The 19,550-nt window shown below is 39.2% G+C and overlaps 2 protein-coding genes and 1 pseudogene across 13 annotated transcripts in view; all 3 read right to left on the bottom strand.

The window, feature by feature from the left end:
* TSG101 (tumor susceptibility 101) overlaps window positions 1–12,583 on the bottom strand; it is a 41,678-nt gene extending 29,095 nt beyond the window's left edge. For 5 of the 6 annotated variants that reach the window (XM_059882808.1, XM_059882809.1, XM_059882812.1 and 2 more), the window contains exons 1-4: window positions 12,443–12,583; window positions 7,511–7,595; window positions 5,258–5,323; window positions 1,608–1,771 (exon numbers count right to left, since the gene is read on the bottom strand). In XM_059882808.1, coding sequence (XP_059738791.1) covers window positions 1,608–1,771; window positions 5,258–5,323; window positions 7,511–7,595; window positions 12,443–12,484 — 357 coding nt within the window. In that variant the 5' untranslated portion in view covers window positions 12,485–12,583. The remainder of the gene's footprint in view (window positions 1–1,607; window positions 1,772–5,257; window positions 5,324–7,510; window positions 7,596–12,442) is intronic. The other variant, NM_001097995.2, reaches the window with a different exon arrangement.
* Window positions 12,584–12,719: 136 nt separating this feature from the next.
* LOC787192 (NADH dehydrogenase [ubiquinone] flavoprotein 2, mitochondrial-like) lies at window positions 12,720–15,962 on the bottom strand (annotated as a pseudogene).
* Window positions 15,289–19,550, bottom strand: part of UEVLD (UEV and lactate/malate dehyrogenase domains) — a 67,014-nt gene continuing 62,752 nt past the window's right edge. For 6 of the 7 annotated variants that reach the window (XM_024987070.2, XM_005226749.5, XM_059882862.1 and 3 more), the window contains one exon: window positions 15,289–18,668. In XM_024987070.2, the coding sequence (XP_024842838.1) occupies window positions 18,501–18,668 (168 nt within the window). In that variant the 3' untranslated portion in view covers window positions 15,289–18,500. The remainder of the gene's footprint in view (window positions 18,669–19,550) is intronic. The other variant, NM_001098952.1, reaches the window with a different exon arrangement.

Raw genomic sequence — 19,550 nt, 5'->3', positions numbered from 1 at the left:
TATTCTGCTGAGTCCAATCTGCTACTAACCCACCTATTGAGTTTTTTTAAATTTTAGTTTTTTTATTTTTTTAAATTTCTATTATTCTATTTTTCAGTTCTAAGATTTCTATTTGGTTCATTTTTAATATAATTATACCTAATATAGTTCTCCACCTTGAACACATTAGTCATAATCATTTTCAAGTCTCTGTCTGATAACTGGGTTACCTGAGGGTAGTGCCTGTTTCTAGTGTCTTTTTCCCCCACTCTATGCCCTATCTCTTGATGTACTTGATAATTTTATATTGTATGCTTGACACTGTTCATGAATAATTACACAGGTTCTATATACTATCTTCCTCCAGCCAAAGTTCACTTTATCTTACCGCTGGCAGATAAGTGTGGAAAATCACCTTAATATAGTCAGGGGCTGAGCAGATTCAAGGCTGGAGTTTTACAGGGCTCATTCTGCCCTGAGTTCTCACTCACAGGGTGTGTTCCTCCAGCATGCCAACTAAGAATTTAGGGTATTTACTTCTACCCATCCCTTGTGGCTCAGACAGTAAAGTGTCTACCTACAATGCAGGAGACCTGGGTTTGGTCCCTGGGTCGGGAACTTCCCCTGGAGAAGGAAATGGCAACCCACTCCAGTATTCTTGCCTGGAAAATCCCATGGATGGAGGAGCCCAGTAGGCTACAGTCCATAGGGTTGTAAAGAGTTGGACACGACTGAGCGACTTCTCTCATCCTCCTTGATAAGGTTTTGAACTCCTACTGCTCCCACAACCTAAGACTGCTGAGAACTTGGCTGTGTTTTTCAGAGGCTCTCTGCTTAGCTTTTTTAACATCGTGTCTTTGAAATTTAGGAATTCTGCAAATGTCTTGAGTGGGAAACTCAGATTGTATCTGGCTCACTTCTTTGTAGCTTCCTTTTCTCCTAAATTCTTGGCTCCTAAAATACTGGGTACCTAGCAGACAGAGCAACAACTGTTGTCTTTTGAGCTCTAGGAGACTGTTAGAAACTTTGCAGTCTTTGCCTCTAGCTAAGGCCTTCCGCCCAGATTCTCAGCCTCTCACCTTGCACCAAAAATCAGTAAATACTCCTAGGGAAAACTGGCAGAAGGTTGATTCATCTTTTTGCAGTTTCCTTCTTCATAGGATCTTGGCCCTTCAAGTCCTAATTGTCTCACTGTTCTGCAAAGCATTCCACAGATGTTGGTTCTACTTTGTTTGGCTTTTTTAGCAATATTTTGGATAGAAATTGTCAGAGCTAAACCATCAAAAGTTTCTTCCTATTACTTCTTGACTGGAACACTTTGAGTAATGAGATTTGAACAGTTTCACAAATACATGCCAAAGAATACTACTTTTTAAAATGTATTCCCCATATGTGAATTCTATCTATTCTTAAAGGTTCAACTCAAGCAAACAAAATAGTGACTACACGTATTCTGTAACTACCAAGCTCTATAAAAATACAAGACATGTTTCTTTCAAAGAGCCTTTTTCAAGCTCAGTGATTAGTGATCTTAAATGAATTTATCCTCCTTGAATGTTAACATAAAGTAGATGCTAGTGAACAAAATATACAATACAACAAATTCACAGAACACCATTAATACTTACGTGCTTCCATTCATGTAGATAAGGAAGATATATCTTCCCATTAGCATCCACATGCTTTCCTGTTTTAATAGTCATTGAGCTAGTAGGCTTAACGAAACAGATAGGGGGATTATACGGATATGTGTCCAGCAGCCACAGGCAGATTGGAATATTGTATGTATTACCTGAAAGAGAAAGAGAAACTTCAGTTACTCTAATGGTTTAGTAGGTAAGCAAGAAAGAGCTACAACTAAGCAACACTTTAAAAGAAAAAAATCACAACAAATAGTTTATGCTTCAAAGTCTGTTTAAGATCAATTTCTCAAATCTTCAGTTTGTAAAATACAAGAGCTGGATTAAGGAGTTAACTGATCACTACTCTACCAGTGTGAGCTTACAGCTATAAACATATTATTCACAAATTATCTTTTGGTTCAAGCCATTCTTTATTATTTGACTTCTGTCACTTCAGTTACTAAAATTTCCTGGAAAGACCAGAGACAATGGCGTTCTACCAGAAAGGGATATACACTGGACTTGAAACTCCCATGCCAAAAGTCAGACTGTGTAAAACCTAACCCAAATGTCAAACAGATGGTAACTATTGGTAACAGCCTGACCAATGAATGGCTTTTCAGAGGTAGTTTCAAAATCAATGATGTCATCTCCTTCTCTTTGCTTTATGAAATAGAATCTCTCTCAGTTGAGAAATCTGCCTACATATAGTCAAAATGAACAGTGTTTCAAAGGATCCAATAGAGTTAATATACTGAACATAAATCAAAGACTTTTCTTACCAAGCTCAAAGCCCAATGTCCCAAGCAATCATCTGAATCACCTAACAATTCAGATATATGTCCCCTTCTTAGAAACAGTGGTACTTCGTAAAAGTATACATATATACATTTCACTTGAAAAAAATCAGTAATAGGACTGTGGGTTTATTTTTTTATTCAAAAGTACTTCTACAATGACCCCCCCCAACCCCCACAAGGGTACATCTTAATACATGAAACATAACTTTATTTCCACCACCTAGAATTCTTTGCTTTGTGAAAATGATGCTTTCTCCAGAATTACTCAGGCTTAAGAACTATGCCATATAAAAAAATGGTGAGGGAACAGAGGTTTAGTTTAGATAAAATGCACATAAAAAAGGGAACCCTTGTGCACTGTTGGTGGGAATACAAACTGGTGCAGCCACCGTGGAAAACAGTATGGAGATTCCTCAAAAAGGAAAAACAGAAAAACAGAACAAAATACGATTCGGCAATTCTACTTCTGAGTATTTATCTGAAGAAAATTAAAATACTAATTTGGAAAGCTGCAACATTAGTTACAATAGCCAAGATATGGAAGCACCCTAAGTACCTACTAATAGATGAATGGATAAAGATGTGGTATACAGATACACAATGAAGTAATACTGAGCCATAAAAAAGAACGAAATCTTGCCACTTGTGACAACATGGATGGACCCAGAGGGTATTATGTTAACTGAAATAAGTCAAACAGAGAAAGACAAATAAAGTATGGCCTCACTTACAAGTGGAATTGAAAAAACAAAACAAATGAACAAACAAAACTAAACAGAAACAGATTCATAGATCCAAAGAACAAATAGGCAGTTGCCAGACGGGAGAAAAGTGGGGAGGGAGAAATAAGTGAAGGAGATCAAGAGGTACAAACTTCCAGCTGCAGAATAAATGAATCATGGGTATGAAAATGTATAGTGAGGGGAAAGTCAATAATTATGTAATGATTTGTATGGTGACAGATGGTAACGAGACTTATCACAATGATCACTTTGAAATGCACAAAAATATCAAATCACTGTGTTGTGTAACAAAAACTAACATAGTGTTATAGGTGAATTATCCTTCATACACGCACAAATAAGCAAACATAGAAAAAGAGATCAGATTTGTGGTTATCAGAGGTGAGGGCTGGGGGGAAGGGTGAATTATAGGAAGGTATCAAAAGGTACAAACTTCCAGATCATAAAATAAGTACTAGGAAAGTAATGTACCACATGATAAATGCCATGAACACTGCTTTATGTTATATATGAAAGTTGAGAGTACACATCACAAGAGGAAAATATTTTTTTTCTATTTCTCTAATTGTATCTGTAAGACATGATGTATGTTTACTAAACTTACTGTGGTAATCATTTTTTGATGTATGAAATCAAATCATTTCACTGTATACTTTAAACTTATCAATGCTATTATCAATTATATCTCAATAAAACTGGAAGAAAAAATAATGCTTTTAATTATGTCTATACAAGTTTTCTGCCTCCTACTCTCACTCATACCTATTTCCTCACCAGAGTTTACTTCCTGGGGTAAAGGCAAAGTCAGCTATCCTGCATTTTACTCATACTTGCTCTATGAAATGCTGATGCCCAAGTGTTTTTTCCCTCTGAATGGTTGATTCATCCCTAATATTAAGTTTGAACATCATTTCTTGGATGACCTTCCTGTATGTTCCTGTTCTCCTCTATAATCTCACAGCATATATTTTATTATTCTATAGCAGGTATAGAATAGTATAAATATCTATTTATTCCCCATTTCCTCTATTTGTGTATGTTCTTCCAGAGACAGTACATCTTTTGTTCACGTTTATATCCCTAGCCCTTAACCCCTACGCATAGCAGGTACTATATAAGATCAGTGGGTAGGTTACAGGCCTTAACTAGTCACAAGAAACAACCAACAAAAACAGAACAGCTGCTTATGAAGCTGAATGCTCCGTTATCGCTTTAAGTATTTTAGCAGAGGGTGGCTGACTGGCTAAGAGATGTAATTATCCTTCATTAACATTACAACCATAGATAATAGCTAATTTTGGTACCTCTTTATTATATACCAGTCTCTGAGCTAAGTCCTTTACAATATATATTATTACAAATTAATTATTCTTTGAGTTAGGACCATTATACAAATGCTATAGATTATAGATGACCACTACCACAAAGCTTGGAGAAGGCAATGGCAACCCACTCCAGTACTCTTGCCTGGAGAATCCCATGGACGGAGGAGCCTGGTAGGCTACCGTCCATGGGGTTGCAAAGAGTCGGACACGACTGAGCGACTTCACTCACTTCATACTTTATCACTGGAGAAGGAAATGGCAACCCACTCTAGTATTCTTGCCTGAAGAATCCCAGAGGACCCTGGAGGGCCATGGTCCATGGGGTCGCAGAGTCAGATACAACTGAAGTGACTAAGATTCACCACAAAGCTAACTGATTACAAAGCAAGAACTAACACCCTACTCTGCCCTGACTGTTAAGCCTCTATCTTAGTCACTACATTACACAGCTTCCCATTGTCAGGTAAGTTTGAATAGGGTGGGAGGCTGAACTAGGAGGCAGCCAAGATCCCTTTCTAGTTCTAAGATTCTCTGAAACAAAACTCTCCAGTGCTCCTAGGCACTACTTGATATATCTTTGTAAGGAAGGTGGTGGTGGAAGGAAGCTTTGTAAGGAAGCCGAAAATATTAGGGGCTGCTGGCAAATGAACTTCAATTAGAAGTGAAAGTCTCTATATTATCATGAAAGTCATGAGAAAGCAAGCTTAATTTACTTACAATTCTTTGGCAACTAAGTATGGAATTAAAATGCATCTATGCTAGAAACATAAATCACACAAGACACTTACCTCTATAAGGCACAGGAATTGTTCCAGTAAGGTTCATTAGTTCCCTGGAACTGCCATCATTAAAAACTGAAAGGTGAGAATACTGAGTTAATCAATAAGCATTTTGACAGATACTCTTACGTAAGTTATTCTTTCAGAAACAATGGCTACAATGCATTACTACTCTTGAAAGGGACAAACCTGCTAATGTTCAAACATTTTGTCCAATAACAAATAATCTTTTGTTGATTCACTTAATGGGATCAGCTTTTGAAAGAGTAAAGATACTATGAATTACTTGGGAAAATATATGTGAATGCTATAGTATCAATAAATAAGAGCTCTGGGTCTTCAACCAACATGATTATAAGATTACTTAAAAATCACTATTAATTGCTGCCTTGGTAGCTCAGATGATAAAGAATCCACCTGCAATGCAGGAGACCTGGGTTTGATTCCTGGGTCAGGAAGATCGCCTGGAAAAGGGAATGGCTACCCATTTCATTATTCTTGCCTGGAGACTTCCATGGACAGAGGAGCCTGGTGGACTACAGTCCATAGGGCTGCAGAGTGGGACACGACTGAGCGACTAATGCTTTCACTTCCACAAATATTAACCTAATAGCATTAAATTTTAGATTTCTCAGATGTTCACTCCCACTCACTGTCATTTTCAATCCCAATGTAGTATCCCACAGTAATAAAAAGGAAAAAAGATTTTCACAAATATGGACATCTTTTAATACAAGTATTTCTCACATCACACAAGTTTTCCTATCTATAATTGACTGAATAACTAGGGTACATAATCTGTATTCCATGGACAGCTATTATTTGCAACAATTTGGAATTAACCCTGTACTACATGGGAAAGGGCTATAATGTACAGTGCAAGAACACAGAACTATACTGTTGACCTCAGTTCTTTTATCTACTATTGACACTTATACCCTATGAGGTAATTAACTCTGATTTTGTGTTTTAAAAAGACTACTTCATTAAATTCTAGGATTATATTTACTCTAAAAGCATGTTGATGATAATGGTTTAGACTTGGTCCAGTCACACAAAGCTATATAAGATTTGTTCAATGAGGCTGCAGTCTTTGTCAATTTTGATCACTTATTCTTTCAGTATTCAATAAAAACTACACACTTACCATAACTTTCTAGCCTTAGTCACTTTATTCCCCCAGAGAAGCCATTTTAAAAGTAACTCTAACTTTGGAAAGATGAGTTTTTGCAGCTCTAAACACCACAGTGCAGCACGTGGACAGGAGGGAGAGCTGGGCCTTCGTGTGAGAGAGAACTTCCGGTTCATGACTGCTCAGGAAATTCAGGGCCGATTCCCTCTCTGCTGCCTCCCACCTCTCTACCAGGATCCTTTTTACAAAGCCCTTGGGGTGAGTAGAGTTTAGAGCAAGTCTCAGCTACAAATTTCAGCTCCTTGCACTCCCTGCCAGGGGCCTCTCTACAGGCACAAGGCAGCATGGTTTCCCTGGGCCCTGGTACCTTGTCCACAAGGAGACGGGATTGGAGAGAGTATGTTAGGACCGGTGGGGCCAAAAAGACTATTAAAAAACACCTCTAAATATTGTCATTTCTTACTTAAATCACAACTTCATTTCATCTCAATAGAGAGTGGACACAAACCGTCACCTACACCAGAATTAAGGACAACAGTTTTTAAGTGTTTTCTTCATCTATAAAATGAAAAGAATAGTCTAGAATATAATTTTACAAAATGTGTTCCTAAGAATACAAAGAGATGCTCTAGAGAGAAAAAACGGTTCACTAATTAACTCTAGAATATACTGAACAATGTATTATCTTCTCTCCCCTCTTGGTAAGACAAAATACACAAACATATTAAAGGTTCTGAGAAATCTTGCTCCAAAGAAACCCATTTAATTTTGTTTAACCTGTATTCAAACTTAACCACAGAATCCCCTCCATCTCCCCACCCCCCAAAGCAACATTCTTCACAACTATGGATAATATTTCTGGAAATGATGGACTATATTATCTATAACATCACTTCTAGGTCTAAACTTGCACCATTTTTGTTAGAGTAGTATTTTAAAACTTAAAATAACTAAACAAATATAAGATGGTATTATTAGATCTTGTAATTTCCTATCCCCCCAACACATTTTTAGGTAAAGGCTCAGTCCTACAATGAAAAGAACCAACAGACTTAAAAGGAAAATGGAAAACCTACAATTATTAACAAAAAGAGAAAACTCCAACTTAATATTTTTATATATAAACTTACCATATGAATCCAATACAGGTTTGAGATCTTTGTATAAACTAATAACGTTAACAGTTTCACGTACAGTTAGGTCTCTGTATTTGTACTGAAAAGGAAAATTAAAAATGTATTTAGTTTAAAACCAACACACAAATTATACTGCTAGTTCAATTTTTTAAAAACTATTTTCTTAATAGCACTTTTCTTTAAAGTATAATGGTTCTGACTAATCAATAACAATTAAATAAAGACTGAAAGAACCCAGTAGCTTTCTCTGTCACCTCTTCAAACCTTTACCTTCATTTTAGCTCTTTTTCCAACTTAAAATATGCTTCCCACCAAATCAAATCTTCAAAGACCTAGCTGACATCTCTTTCCCTATCAATGAATTCTGTTCCAGACTTCCCTTTAGCCCATACCAGTCTTTCCCCGTCCCAGCATTTACTGTCAATACCGACTCTTTCTCAATGTATCATGTGCTGTATTGTATTCTCATACCCCTGCCTTGTGCCACTCAAGTCCAGGAAACCTACGAACCTTGCTTACAGCTCTGAGCAGACTAGGAAACCAGGAAATGGGAATCTCCACGCGTTCACAACACCCTGAAGCTTCAGTTGACAAGCTCCACTCACGCACACAAAGCTTTCAATCAGCTTTTAGTGCTTCTCTTCTTAAAAAGGAAGAGTCAGCTATTCCAAAAAGAAAGTCTCCAAAAAGCATGTCACAGACCTAAACAAACATAAAAGAAGGAACTAAAAATAAAAATGGGTGTTCCCTGACAGCTCAGTTGGTAAAGTATCCGCCTGCAATGCAGGAGACCCCAGTTTGATTCCTGGGTCGGGAAGATCCACTGGAGAAGGAATAGGCTACCCACTCCAGTATTACTGGCCTTCCCTTGTGGCTTAGCTCGTAAAGAATCCCCCTGCAATGCGGGAGACCTGGGTTCTATCCCTGGCTTGGGAACATCCCCTGGAGAACGGAAAGGCTACCCAATCCAGTATCCTGGCCTGCAGAATTCCATGGAATGTATAGTCCATGGGGTCGCAAAAAGTCAGACAGGACTGAGCGACTTTCACTTTTAAGAATAACAATAATGAAAGGAACAGAAGAAAACTTCAAAAACAATCAGCGTTAAATATTTCAAAGAAAGAAGAAATGATATTGTAGTGATGAAATAACTCTCAGAAAAGGACGGACTCTTGGACATTTTAAACAAAAATAAAAGGAGAAACAAGACATTCTTTTTCCTCTTCTCTGTGTCTGCCCCTTCTCAAGTGTTTTTGCTGGTTCTTTCTCTTCTCCTAAGCTTTGATCTTAATTTCATTGAGCCCCAGGGCTCAGTCCTTGATCTTCTTTGTCTAACCTTACTCAGGTGTTGACCTCCATGCACGGCTTAAAATACCATTTATACACTGATAACTTCCAAATTTAAAAATTCCACTTTCCTGAACTCCAGACATGTATATCCAATTTGATATCTCCACTTAGATATCTAATGAAAGTCAAACATAACATGATCAAATTGAACCCTTCGTCTTCCCCCCAATTCTATACCTCTTGCTGCTACCGCTAAGTTGCTTCAGTTGTGTCCGACTCTGTGCGACCCCACAGACAGCAGCCCACCAGGCTCCCAGTCCCTGGGATTCTCCAGGCAAGAACACTGGAGTGGGTTGCCATTTCCTTCTCCAAGGCATGCAAGTGAAAAGTGAAAGTAAAGTCACTCAGTCGTGTCTGACTCTTAGCAACCCCATGGACTGCAGCCTACCAGGCTCCTCCGTCCATGGGATTTTCCAGGCAAGAGTGCTGGAGTGGGGTGCCATAGCCTTCTCCCTCTACCTCTCTTACATTCTTCCATATCCATATCCTTCTAGATGCTCAGCACAAACACTTCGACATTATCCTGGATGCCTTGGTTTCCTACACACCCACAGTGAGTCTGTCAGAAAATCCTGTTAGTTCTACCTTCAAAAATCTCCAGCATCTGATCACTTCACACTACCTTCATAGCCACACGTAGGTTATTATTATACAACAGCCTTTTTAGAGGTGGCTATCCCTACTGAACCCTCTACGGTCTAGCCTCAGTACAGCAGCTTGAGCTATGCTGTTAATACAGCCCCACCACACTGCAAGGACATGCCCAAATGCTGACAGTGGCCTGCAGGACCCTCCAAAATCTACCACTCCTTTGTTTAGCAGCACTGTTCCCCTTTTCTCACTCCAGTCCAGCCCCTTTAGGTCCCTTTGCTGTTTCTCTATCATGCATGACAAGAGGGCCCTTGAGCTTGTTCTTCCTTCTTCCTGGAATGTTCTTACTCCAGACTGTTCCAGTTTGCTTCCTCACCGCTTTCAGGGTTTCTGATCAAACAGACTTCAGGAAGGCCTTCCTTTACTATTCTATAAAACGGCAACTTATCCTATCCTCACATTTGAGAACTCTATCACCCTTTCTTGCTTTACTTTTCTCCAAAGCACTTACCATCCTCCAACATGCTACTTAATGAACTTACTGAGTTGTTTATTCCATGAGAATTTAAATTCCACAGGTATAGAGTTTTCTATCTGTTCATTACTGTATCCCTAGAATCTAATAAAACAGTGTGAAGTCCATTACAATTGCTAATGTATCAGCTCTCTCCTAGCTCGTTGGCAGTGACTCCACTGATAGGAATGCTATTACATACAGCATGAAAGAATACAGACAGTTGTCTGTATGAAAAATCTGAATAATTTGTGTAAAGCAAGATGGACCAACAGTATATATATACCCTCTCTTAATTACAAAGATGATGACAGAAAAGGATGTTAAACTAAAAGCTATATTTAAGTTGGAAGCTAAAAGTTACTCTAAGGAAAAAAATAACTGTAGTAATATATAAAAAGATAATATAATGTTGTATGTCAATTATACTTCAAAAAATATATGTCAAAGCAGGTAGCCCAAAGTAATACGATGGGTGATGGAAGTCCCACAGTCAGATTAAGAGTTAAGGACCATCACCCTAGCAATGTGTCCCAGGTCCTGGCTACCAATTCCTTCATTGGGCCACATCCAACTGAAAGGATAACTGAAGCTAATCCTCCACCAGAAGGAAAAAACTCCACAAACAGGTTCTATTATCTTACTTACTATTCCTACATATCTACATATCTATCTATTAACAAGCTGGACAGAAAAGATGCCAGTAATCAGAAGTGACATCACCACTTGGAAGAGACTCAATTTTTCAGGTATTGGGTCAAGAACCAGATGAAAGACAAATGTTCTCTCCCACCTCTGCTCTATGTCTTTTATAAAAAAATATTTATTTTTAATTGAAGGATAATTGCTTTACAGTATTGAGCTGGTTTCCACCAAACTATGTCCTTTTTTTGCTCTTAGGATATAGAGGATGGAGGGAGGAGATAGTAGGTGTAGGTATAAAATATCTTTTAAAGATGTCTTGCCTCAGTCTTCAAAGGCAGGTTCCTCAATAGAAAGTTTAGGAAACTTAATTATGGTTTCTACAATTCCAAACCAGTATTTGAATATTCTTGTCCTTATATATAGATACTTTGATATACATACATGAAGGAATAAACTTTAAGGACAATGTAATCAATTAAAGGGTTTGTTTAAATGGTATGGAACAGACACCCTTCAGTTACATAGTATATAAAATAATGTACTTCAAGAAATTAAATGCTACATCACAGATCCAGGCCACTGTTTTCTAAGGCTCCCTAAAACTTTCTCTGCAATTAAAGATAAGTTTACTCTATCAAAAGAAAATCAACTATATTTTAATTAGAAAAAAGAAAATCAGAAGCCTAGAAAATATGATTCGAAAAATCAAAGAGTAGCTCGCTTTATTTCAAAGATCATTAATTTCTCCTTAGAGATTATTTGCTCTTCAATCAAAGACTACAGGGATGATTTTACTGGGTAAAAAAGTATATTTTTCAAAGAAATAAGTTTACACATAATAATGTGTTTTAATAATACTGAAAATTGTTTTAAACTACTCCACTTTCTACCATTCTTATTTTGACAAAAGTATCTAAAGCTAAACCTGTTTAACTGGAGAATATTCAACTCTCAACCATTTCACATACATCTTATTCCCATTAATTAGCTTTGATAAATTGGAAAAAAAAAACCACAAAGCAACAAACAAACCAAAAAGCACCAAATTCACTCTGGTATCAGGTGCCATATTTTTAGCAGTTGTTAAAATAATTCACGGCTTTAAATATAACTAAAAAATACAACTTTTTTAGAAAAGGAGAAAAACCAAAAAACAAACCCACACCGGTCTTGAACTGTTTAGATTAAAAATTTCAAAGTAAATAAACTGGTTTTATAAGCAGCATACAATTAAAAGGGAGTCACTCTGAGTCAATCAAAGACTCTGGAATGGTAATGGAATTCTATTTCACCCGAAGTAATGAGCTTCTCAGGACGTTTCTATTTATAATTGAGCCAATTCAACCAACAGTTACGATTTCCCGCGGGGTGGGCTATTGAGCTGCGTGAAGAATACAAACTGAAAAGGACACCACCTCAGGAAGCCGGGAGGGAAGGGCGAATACGAATGAAGAGCCAGCGTTGGGACAAGAGGGGAGGGGGTGCCCAAGACCGAGTTTTAAGTACAACCCCCTCCTTGTGTTGAAGAAAACTATGCTGCCCCACAGACTGCTCCAAACTCTCTCCCCGAAAAGAGGAGGGCGGGCGGCAGGTGGCAGGCGGCCTCGGCTCCGTTCCATTGTTGACCGTCGCCGCCCCCCGCCGGCTCCGGCCCAGGGACTCCGGCCCCGGGCGACAGGCATCAGGCGCGGGCGGCAGCAGAGGCGGCCGGAGGAAGCCCAGGGCTTCGGGCCCGCCTGGGGGGCTCGTTGGGCTGATCGGGCAGGCCCTGCTGGCGCTGGGGGGAGTGGTGGGTGTGCGCCGAGGAGAGCGCGGCGCAGCCTCACCTTGGACACCATTTTCTTGAGCTGGCTCTCCGACCCCGCCATGGCGGCCGCCTCGCGACTCCGTTCCCTGCAGGCAGAGGGTCAGCCGCTCCGGGGCCGCCCCAGGCCGCCCCACACAACCGCACACGGACCAGCCAGCCCCCCACCCCCCCGGCCTCTAGCAACAGGAAGTCGGCCTCCACGCCAGCGCTTCCGCTTCCCTTACGTCACTTCCGGGATCGGCCGTGGGTAGGGGTTGACGGCCTAGGTCAGGTCCAGAGAAACCCGTTCCTAGCGTGGAATTGCTGAGCCGGGATAATAAGATCGGGAGCCCTTTCACGGTTGCCCTCACACTAAAAGAGCAGGTGCAGGGAGGGTAAAAAGTAGGAATACCTTTCCAGTGAGCTTTAATGACTGATGCGTCAAGTGGGAAGACTGGACTGGAGTCAGAAAACTGTTCTGCCACTGACTCACCCTTCTGACAATTGCAGGCAAGTGCACGGCTTGCTCGGAGAAGGCAATGGCACCCCACTCCAGTACTTTTGCCTGGAAAATCCCATGGATGGAGGAGCCTGGTAGGCTGCAGTCCATGGGGTCGCTAGAGTCGGACACGACTGAGCGACTTCACTTTCACTTTTCTCTTTCATGCATTGGAGAAGGAAATGGCAACCCACTCCAGTGTTCTTGCCTGGAGAATCACAGGGACGGGGGGAGCCTGGTGGGCTGCCGTCTATGTGGTCTCACAGAGTCGGACACGACTGAATCGACGCAGCAGCAGCACGGCTTGCTCGGGGCTTGTTTTTTCCAACTCAGAGGAAAGGCTTGCATTAGGCGATGCCCAGGGTGTCTCTGGTTGTCAGGTTGTTTTTCATTTTTAAGCTTCATATTACATTCACAAGGGCAAAGTGCAGAGCTCTCATTTCACAGGAAGCCAGGCAGTAATTTCTTTACAAGAGACCATTCACCATTCACAGGTCAGAACTCCACTGTGCCCGACATGGATGATAATACAGGGTAATTTCTTCCTTAGACTTGGTGTGTCTACCAGCCTGTCCACTATAAAAATGCACGTCTTTGAAATCAGGCTCAGCTTTAGGTCCTCATGGTCTTGTACAGCGCAAGAGTAGGTACTCTTTTTTTTTTAATTTGAGAGAATTTTTATTTCACAGTACCCTAATATTGATGAAAGTGAACAGGCAGTTGAAAATGGTGCTCTGGAATTCTGACATGATACTTAACAGCTGTAAGTTGCTAGGTTACAAGCAAGGTGTACACAGATGGAAATGAACAAGTAATATAAAAAGTTTAATAGGAGATTCATATTTTATTTCTCCACCGACGTATTTACAGCTGAATATAAATTAAAGGCCTGCTTGCACACCAAACCCAGGTCCTTTTGGTGGCTCAGTTAAAGAGGTAAGACCTCCAGCTGGCTCACAGGAGAAGCGTCCACTCCTTGGCCCAGGTTTTGGGATTTTGCCAGCCTTGAGTTCATCAATAATTTCTACAATGTCCTTAGGTGTCAGATCCTCATAGTAGTTGTCATTTATATGAACCATTGGTGCATTTACACAGGCCCCTAAACACTCCACTTCCATAAGAGTGAAAAGTTTGTCAGGTGTTGTCTCCATATTTATTCCAAGATTTTTTCTGAATGGCCTCCAGGATGCTTTCGGAGTTTCGGAGCAGGCAAGACCTAGTAGTGCAGAGTTGAATGTGATACAACTGGCTTTCGATTATACATTGTATAAAAAGTTGATACTTCATACACTCTCATTGGAGGTACTTGTAAAATTTCTTCAACCTTGTGCATAGCAGAGGTGGGCAGCCATCCATTCTGTCTCTGGGCTAAATCCAGAACTGGAAGCACAGCTGCTGCCTTATGCCCTTCTGAGTAGTTTCTCACAACGGCCTCTATCCTCTTACAGTTTTCTGGTGTGGAATCAAATGGAGTTTCTGGGTTATTCTCAGGAGTATCTCTGTGCACAAATAAGCCTCCTCCAGCTCCATTCTGAACAGCTGTCTTATGCAAATTTCTTATATGTCTTCCCCAGTGGGCGCCGCGGAGAGGAATATGGCTGGCCAAACTGCGGGCCTTCGGGCCTCACCGGGCACGGTCCCGAGCGGTCGGCACGCATAGCGTGCACGCCCAAGAATAGGTACTCTTAACTGAATTTCTACTACCCATAAAAGTTTCTCATGGTCATTTATATTAGTCATTATTGCACCTCACTACCGGTTTTGTAAGTACAATGCCATTCAGGGCACTTGGGTTTGAGGGGGTGTGGAGTATTATTATTTGGATAATTTTAGCATTGTGCTACTGAGAAACAGGCTGTAGTATTAATTCTCTTCTAAATTGGCATCTAAATGAAGGTCACATAAACAAAGAAGGCCTAAGTGAAGATACGTGGAAGCATCATTCCATATTGTTGCCAACACACACACATAAAATATTCTATTCTAACAGGTATCTTTCTTTGGACACTATACTAGTTAAGCATACAGCTTCAGTCAAACCAAACTATAGGACAGTCTATCCTTCCCTGTACCTCTTCTTTGTCACTTAAAAATATATGGTTTTCAAGCTATTCTTAAAGACACAGCTTATTAGCCAGAAGCACCTTCAATTAGAGCAACTCTGCTTTTATCAATTGGAAGAATGTAGGTTATATATTTTTCAAAAGGTTTTACTAAAAATCATTTTTAAAAGTTTGAAAATAACAAAATCCATTCTCTTCATTTTGCAGTTTAGCCACTTAAAATGAAGTAACTAAATATCCTGAGGACTTAGGAATCATATGAAAGACTCTTTCTCTTCAATCTGAATAAATTTCCTTCCACTCAATAAATTAGGAATCTCCTGGTAATTTTCAAGTCAAAATTTATTTTATTCATTATTCTTGATATTTAAGAATAATTATTTGATACAGTGTAAGTTGGAAAATATTTATCTGTTACAATATCAAAGAAGCATTTTAATCCAAGCCCCATTAAAACATAACAAGTAGAAGGAATGCATAATTTTGGAAAGATGAAAAAAAAAATGAAGGTTAACAGAAGCCATCATGAATGTCAAATTATCACCAATTCACACGGAGATGGTGGTGGTACTACGTCTTAACTTACATGTGCAAAATTATCCAAGTTTTTAAGAGGAAGATTTGGCAACACCTGATCTAGAAACACCAGTCCATTCTAAAGGAGATCAGCCCTGGGTGTTCTTTGGAAGGAATGATGCGAAAGCTGAAACTCCAGTACTTTGGCCACCTCATTCAAAGCGTTGACTCACTGGAAAAGACCCTGATGCTGGGAGGGATTGGGGGCAGGAGGAGAAGGGGACGACAGAAGATGAGATGGCTGGATGGCATCACTGACTCAACACTCAAGAAAATATGTGTGGAGAAGGAAATGGCAACCCACTCCAGTATTCTTGCCTGGAAAATCCCATGGACGGAGAAGCCTAGTGGGCTATAGTCCATGGGGTCACAAAGAGTCGGACACGACTGAGCGACTTGACTTGACTTACTTTACTTCCCATGCTTAGACCATACCACTGCTTTTCTCATAAGAACATTTAAGTACTTGAGCATTGTTAAGTTAAAGATACCTTACTTCTGAGCTTTCACTTGGAATGTTTATTTTAATGTGTTCTTTATTTTGCACTGGCTCTGCCTATAGTTACATGGTATATGTATGCCTGACTTGTAGTGATTCTAGAACAGTGCTGCTTAAACGATTTGCGATGAAAAAAAAAAAAAAAAGAAAATATGTGATAATTACTTCTATATTGTGGGCTTCTGCAGGGCAAGGACTATAACTATTCATCTTTTTTTTTTTGCTTTTTTATTCCCTCCCCCACCCCATCCCCCCAATTTTTTGTTATTCACCTTTGACTACTCATTCTAACACAGTTCTTGGAATAACAGTACAGTCAGTAAATATTGTACTGACATGGTCTTTTTATAATGCAGTTAATTCTTAGCAATTCCTCTGTTTATACAGTATCTTGTAATTATGTTATTTTTCAAGAGCATAATTAGGTATCTGATATTAGAAAAGGCTGGTATAAAAACACAAGCAATGGTCCTTTTAGTTTTACTTTCCTACTTCATACAAAAGGACAGTGAGGATGCACTGTTACAATTAACACCAAAATAACCTATTCATGTAGTGAAATTACACAGAACTAATACTCATTTCTTCAAATGTCCAATGTTTTTACACCTTTCCAAGCATATTAAGTACTTTTCTTTTTTCATGGAACATTGAATAAATTTCACCTTTATGATTTAAGCTCATTATTATAAGCATCCATTATTATGCTAAATCAGCATTAGTTTAACTACTTCCTCTCTGCCTAAAATGTGTCTGCTCTTATAATCCTTTGGCTCCCATCTCACTGACCAGGTTTAGGCTCACCTGTAATATGCTTTCAAAGCACCTGGGACTTTTTCATGTTCCACACTTGGAACTGCACATTTACTTGTGCGGTTTGTCCCTGTGCTAGATTATAAGCACCATGGGGGCCTGTCCTAGTCCAGGGTTTGTCACCATTGTATCTGTGGTGCCTCATACAGCACCTGGTGCATAGCAGCCTCCAAGTCTAGACTATCTGAACGACTAAATAACTAAACACCTACTTCAGTGCGTACAGTTTGTGCCCCACCCTCCACCCCCGACCAAGCTATTTACTAAGGGAAGTCAAAGAATCAGTGTTTCTAAAAAATATGTCGAAGAAAAAAAGCCCCTACATGAGAGTATCTGAGTACAGACCCCCAGCTTTAGGGTCTTGTGGTAACTGTTTTGACTCTTAGGCCTTTTTCCTCTTCTAGAGTTTAGAAAAAGTAGAGGTTGTATGGATAAGTGTCCCTTAGTCATGAGATTTTGGGCATTAAACCTCAATTTCCTCCTCTACAAAATGATGATAATAGTCCCTACCTCAGTGGGTTACTGTGAGGATTAATAAATAATCCTGAGGAATAAAACAATAAAGTGCTCATCACACTACCTGAAATATTGGAAGTGTTGATGCTAGCTGCTGCTATTAGTTATGTGTCACATTCCTAATAATATGCTGTCTTTCACATATGAAGATGTTATTGACCCATCACCCATTCAGGGTGCATAATGGTGCACCCTGAATCACTTCTTCAGGAGTAGTTAAAGGATGCACCGTGAATCATTTCTTCAGTAGTTAAAAGAATATGCTCAGAACAATCAGCCCATTCAATCAGTCTCTCCCCATTAAGACCAATGCCTTTATGAAAGCCTCATATATTAGCTTTAAAGTAAATGCTTGGCTTTCATTCATAACTTATTTCCACTAAAAATATGCATGTCTCTATGGTTCTACTTATGGCATGGTGTGTTCTTGAGATGCTGGAAATCTTATATAGGCCAGAAGAGATGATAGAAAATTGCAGAAAGGACAGTCCTGCTGGATATTAAACTACACTTCTTGTTCATATATTTAAAATTTTCATTTTCCTTTTTACTATATTAAAGTATGTGTACAAAGAAAAGTATGTGCACACTTCTTTTCTATTTTTTTGGTAGCTAATTAATTTGAAGAGGGAAAACAAAACCCTTTATTGTTTATTATTATGCTTGTTACCAACATTATTTTAAAGAAGAACTGTAAATAGCATAAACTGGATCCTTTGAATGTAGAGCTAGCACAGATTCTGAAATACATACTGGGCCTTCAGCTTATGATGTTTATTGTAACAGTTACAGGGTAATTTTCTTTTAAAAAGGTATGATTTTTTAAATATTCCCCAAGTGCTGAATGTGCTAATTGAGGATACATAATTTTTAAATGATGTATATCGCAGATGAATGTTTATCTCTGCTTAGGTTTAAAGAACAGTATAGATAATCTCAAGAACAGAGAAAATTAGATTTTTTTTCCTTCTTATCTAACTACCTAAGGATTTAAATTACAAAGCCAACCAAGAACCACTGACCTTAACCAAGCAGTTTGTAAGGATAAATAATAAGATAGAGAAGTTCTCCACCCCATATATATGTGTTGGTAAAATTAAACTTTCCTTTCAGGTAACTCTGAACTTTAGAATCAAAGTTTTAACTGTTGCTGGAGACCATGGATGGAGGATGCACTGCTTTGGAGTTTCTCAGTCACTGTTTCTTCTTTCACTGTGGTCTTGATGACTTCAGACACGCCACTTGTTCCAAGGATGCAAGGCAAACTTAAAAACACTTCACTATTTATATCATAATATCCCTGAAAGGAAAAAAAATAGGATTAGAGCTGAATCACTGCAAAAAAGTTAATATCATAAATACGGATATTTTCGTCCTTTTATGGTCCTAGCACTACAAAGTGATACAAGCTGAATTTTTAAAAAACTTTGCTCATTTATTTTCTAAATGAACTCCAGTTACTGTTTCCGAAAATTTTTGTGAGATGGGAAGAACTTGGTCAAAGATACTCCCTTTATGGGGAGGTAAGCTAGCACCCTGCAATATGGGTAATAGGATAGAGGTAAAGAAAAAAGACTGTCATTGGTTTGATACCTGGAGCAGAGAGGGGAAAAGCCCAGGGATGTAGTGAAAGGACGTGACCTGTTGCATCCCAGGGGCTAACTTTCTGAGCTCCGTATCCAAAGCTGGCTTTATTCCATAACCGCTGGTGCTCCTGCGTCTCACAGGTATACCCTGTTTGTCTGTCCTCTCCTCTCTGTATCTCATTGTCCCCATTCCCTGTCCTGGACATGGGGAAGGTCAGCACTGAAAGCATTAAGCATCAGGCTTTGGTTCATGGTTTTAATTCCTTGGTAAAGTAAATTAGGCAATGCCAAAGGTTGTGGATTTGATCTTTGGAGGAAATGTGAGAGTAAATTTTGAAGGGTTTTATTGAAGAAATAAAAGATATTTTTTATATCTCTCTTCCCTGGAGACCCTCATTTTCATAACTTGGTTCCTGTTGGTTTAGTTAAACATGGAAAGTTAAGATATTGTGTCCACCTGCCTTGGAGCTGACCCAGGTCTGAACTTTTTCAAATCCTTGATGCATTTAACTTGAAGGATATGAAACATGCAAGCATAGGTTACATAGTTCAGATTTATGTTCTCCTGGATTAAGTTTTTCTTTAATGTCTGAAAG

Source organism: Bos taurus, chromosome 29, assembly GCF_002263795.3.
Source record: "Bos taurus isolate L1 Dominette 01449 registration number 42190680 breed Hereford chromosome 29, ARS-UCD2.0, whole genome shotgun sequence".
Lineage (NCBI taxonomy): Eukaryota > Metazoa > Chordata > Mammalia > Artiodactyla > Bovidae > Bos > Bos taurus.
Note: the sequence above shows the minus strand (reverse complement) of the source record. Positions and strands in the feature narration are given on the sequence as shown.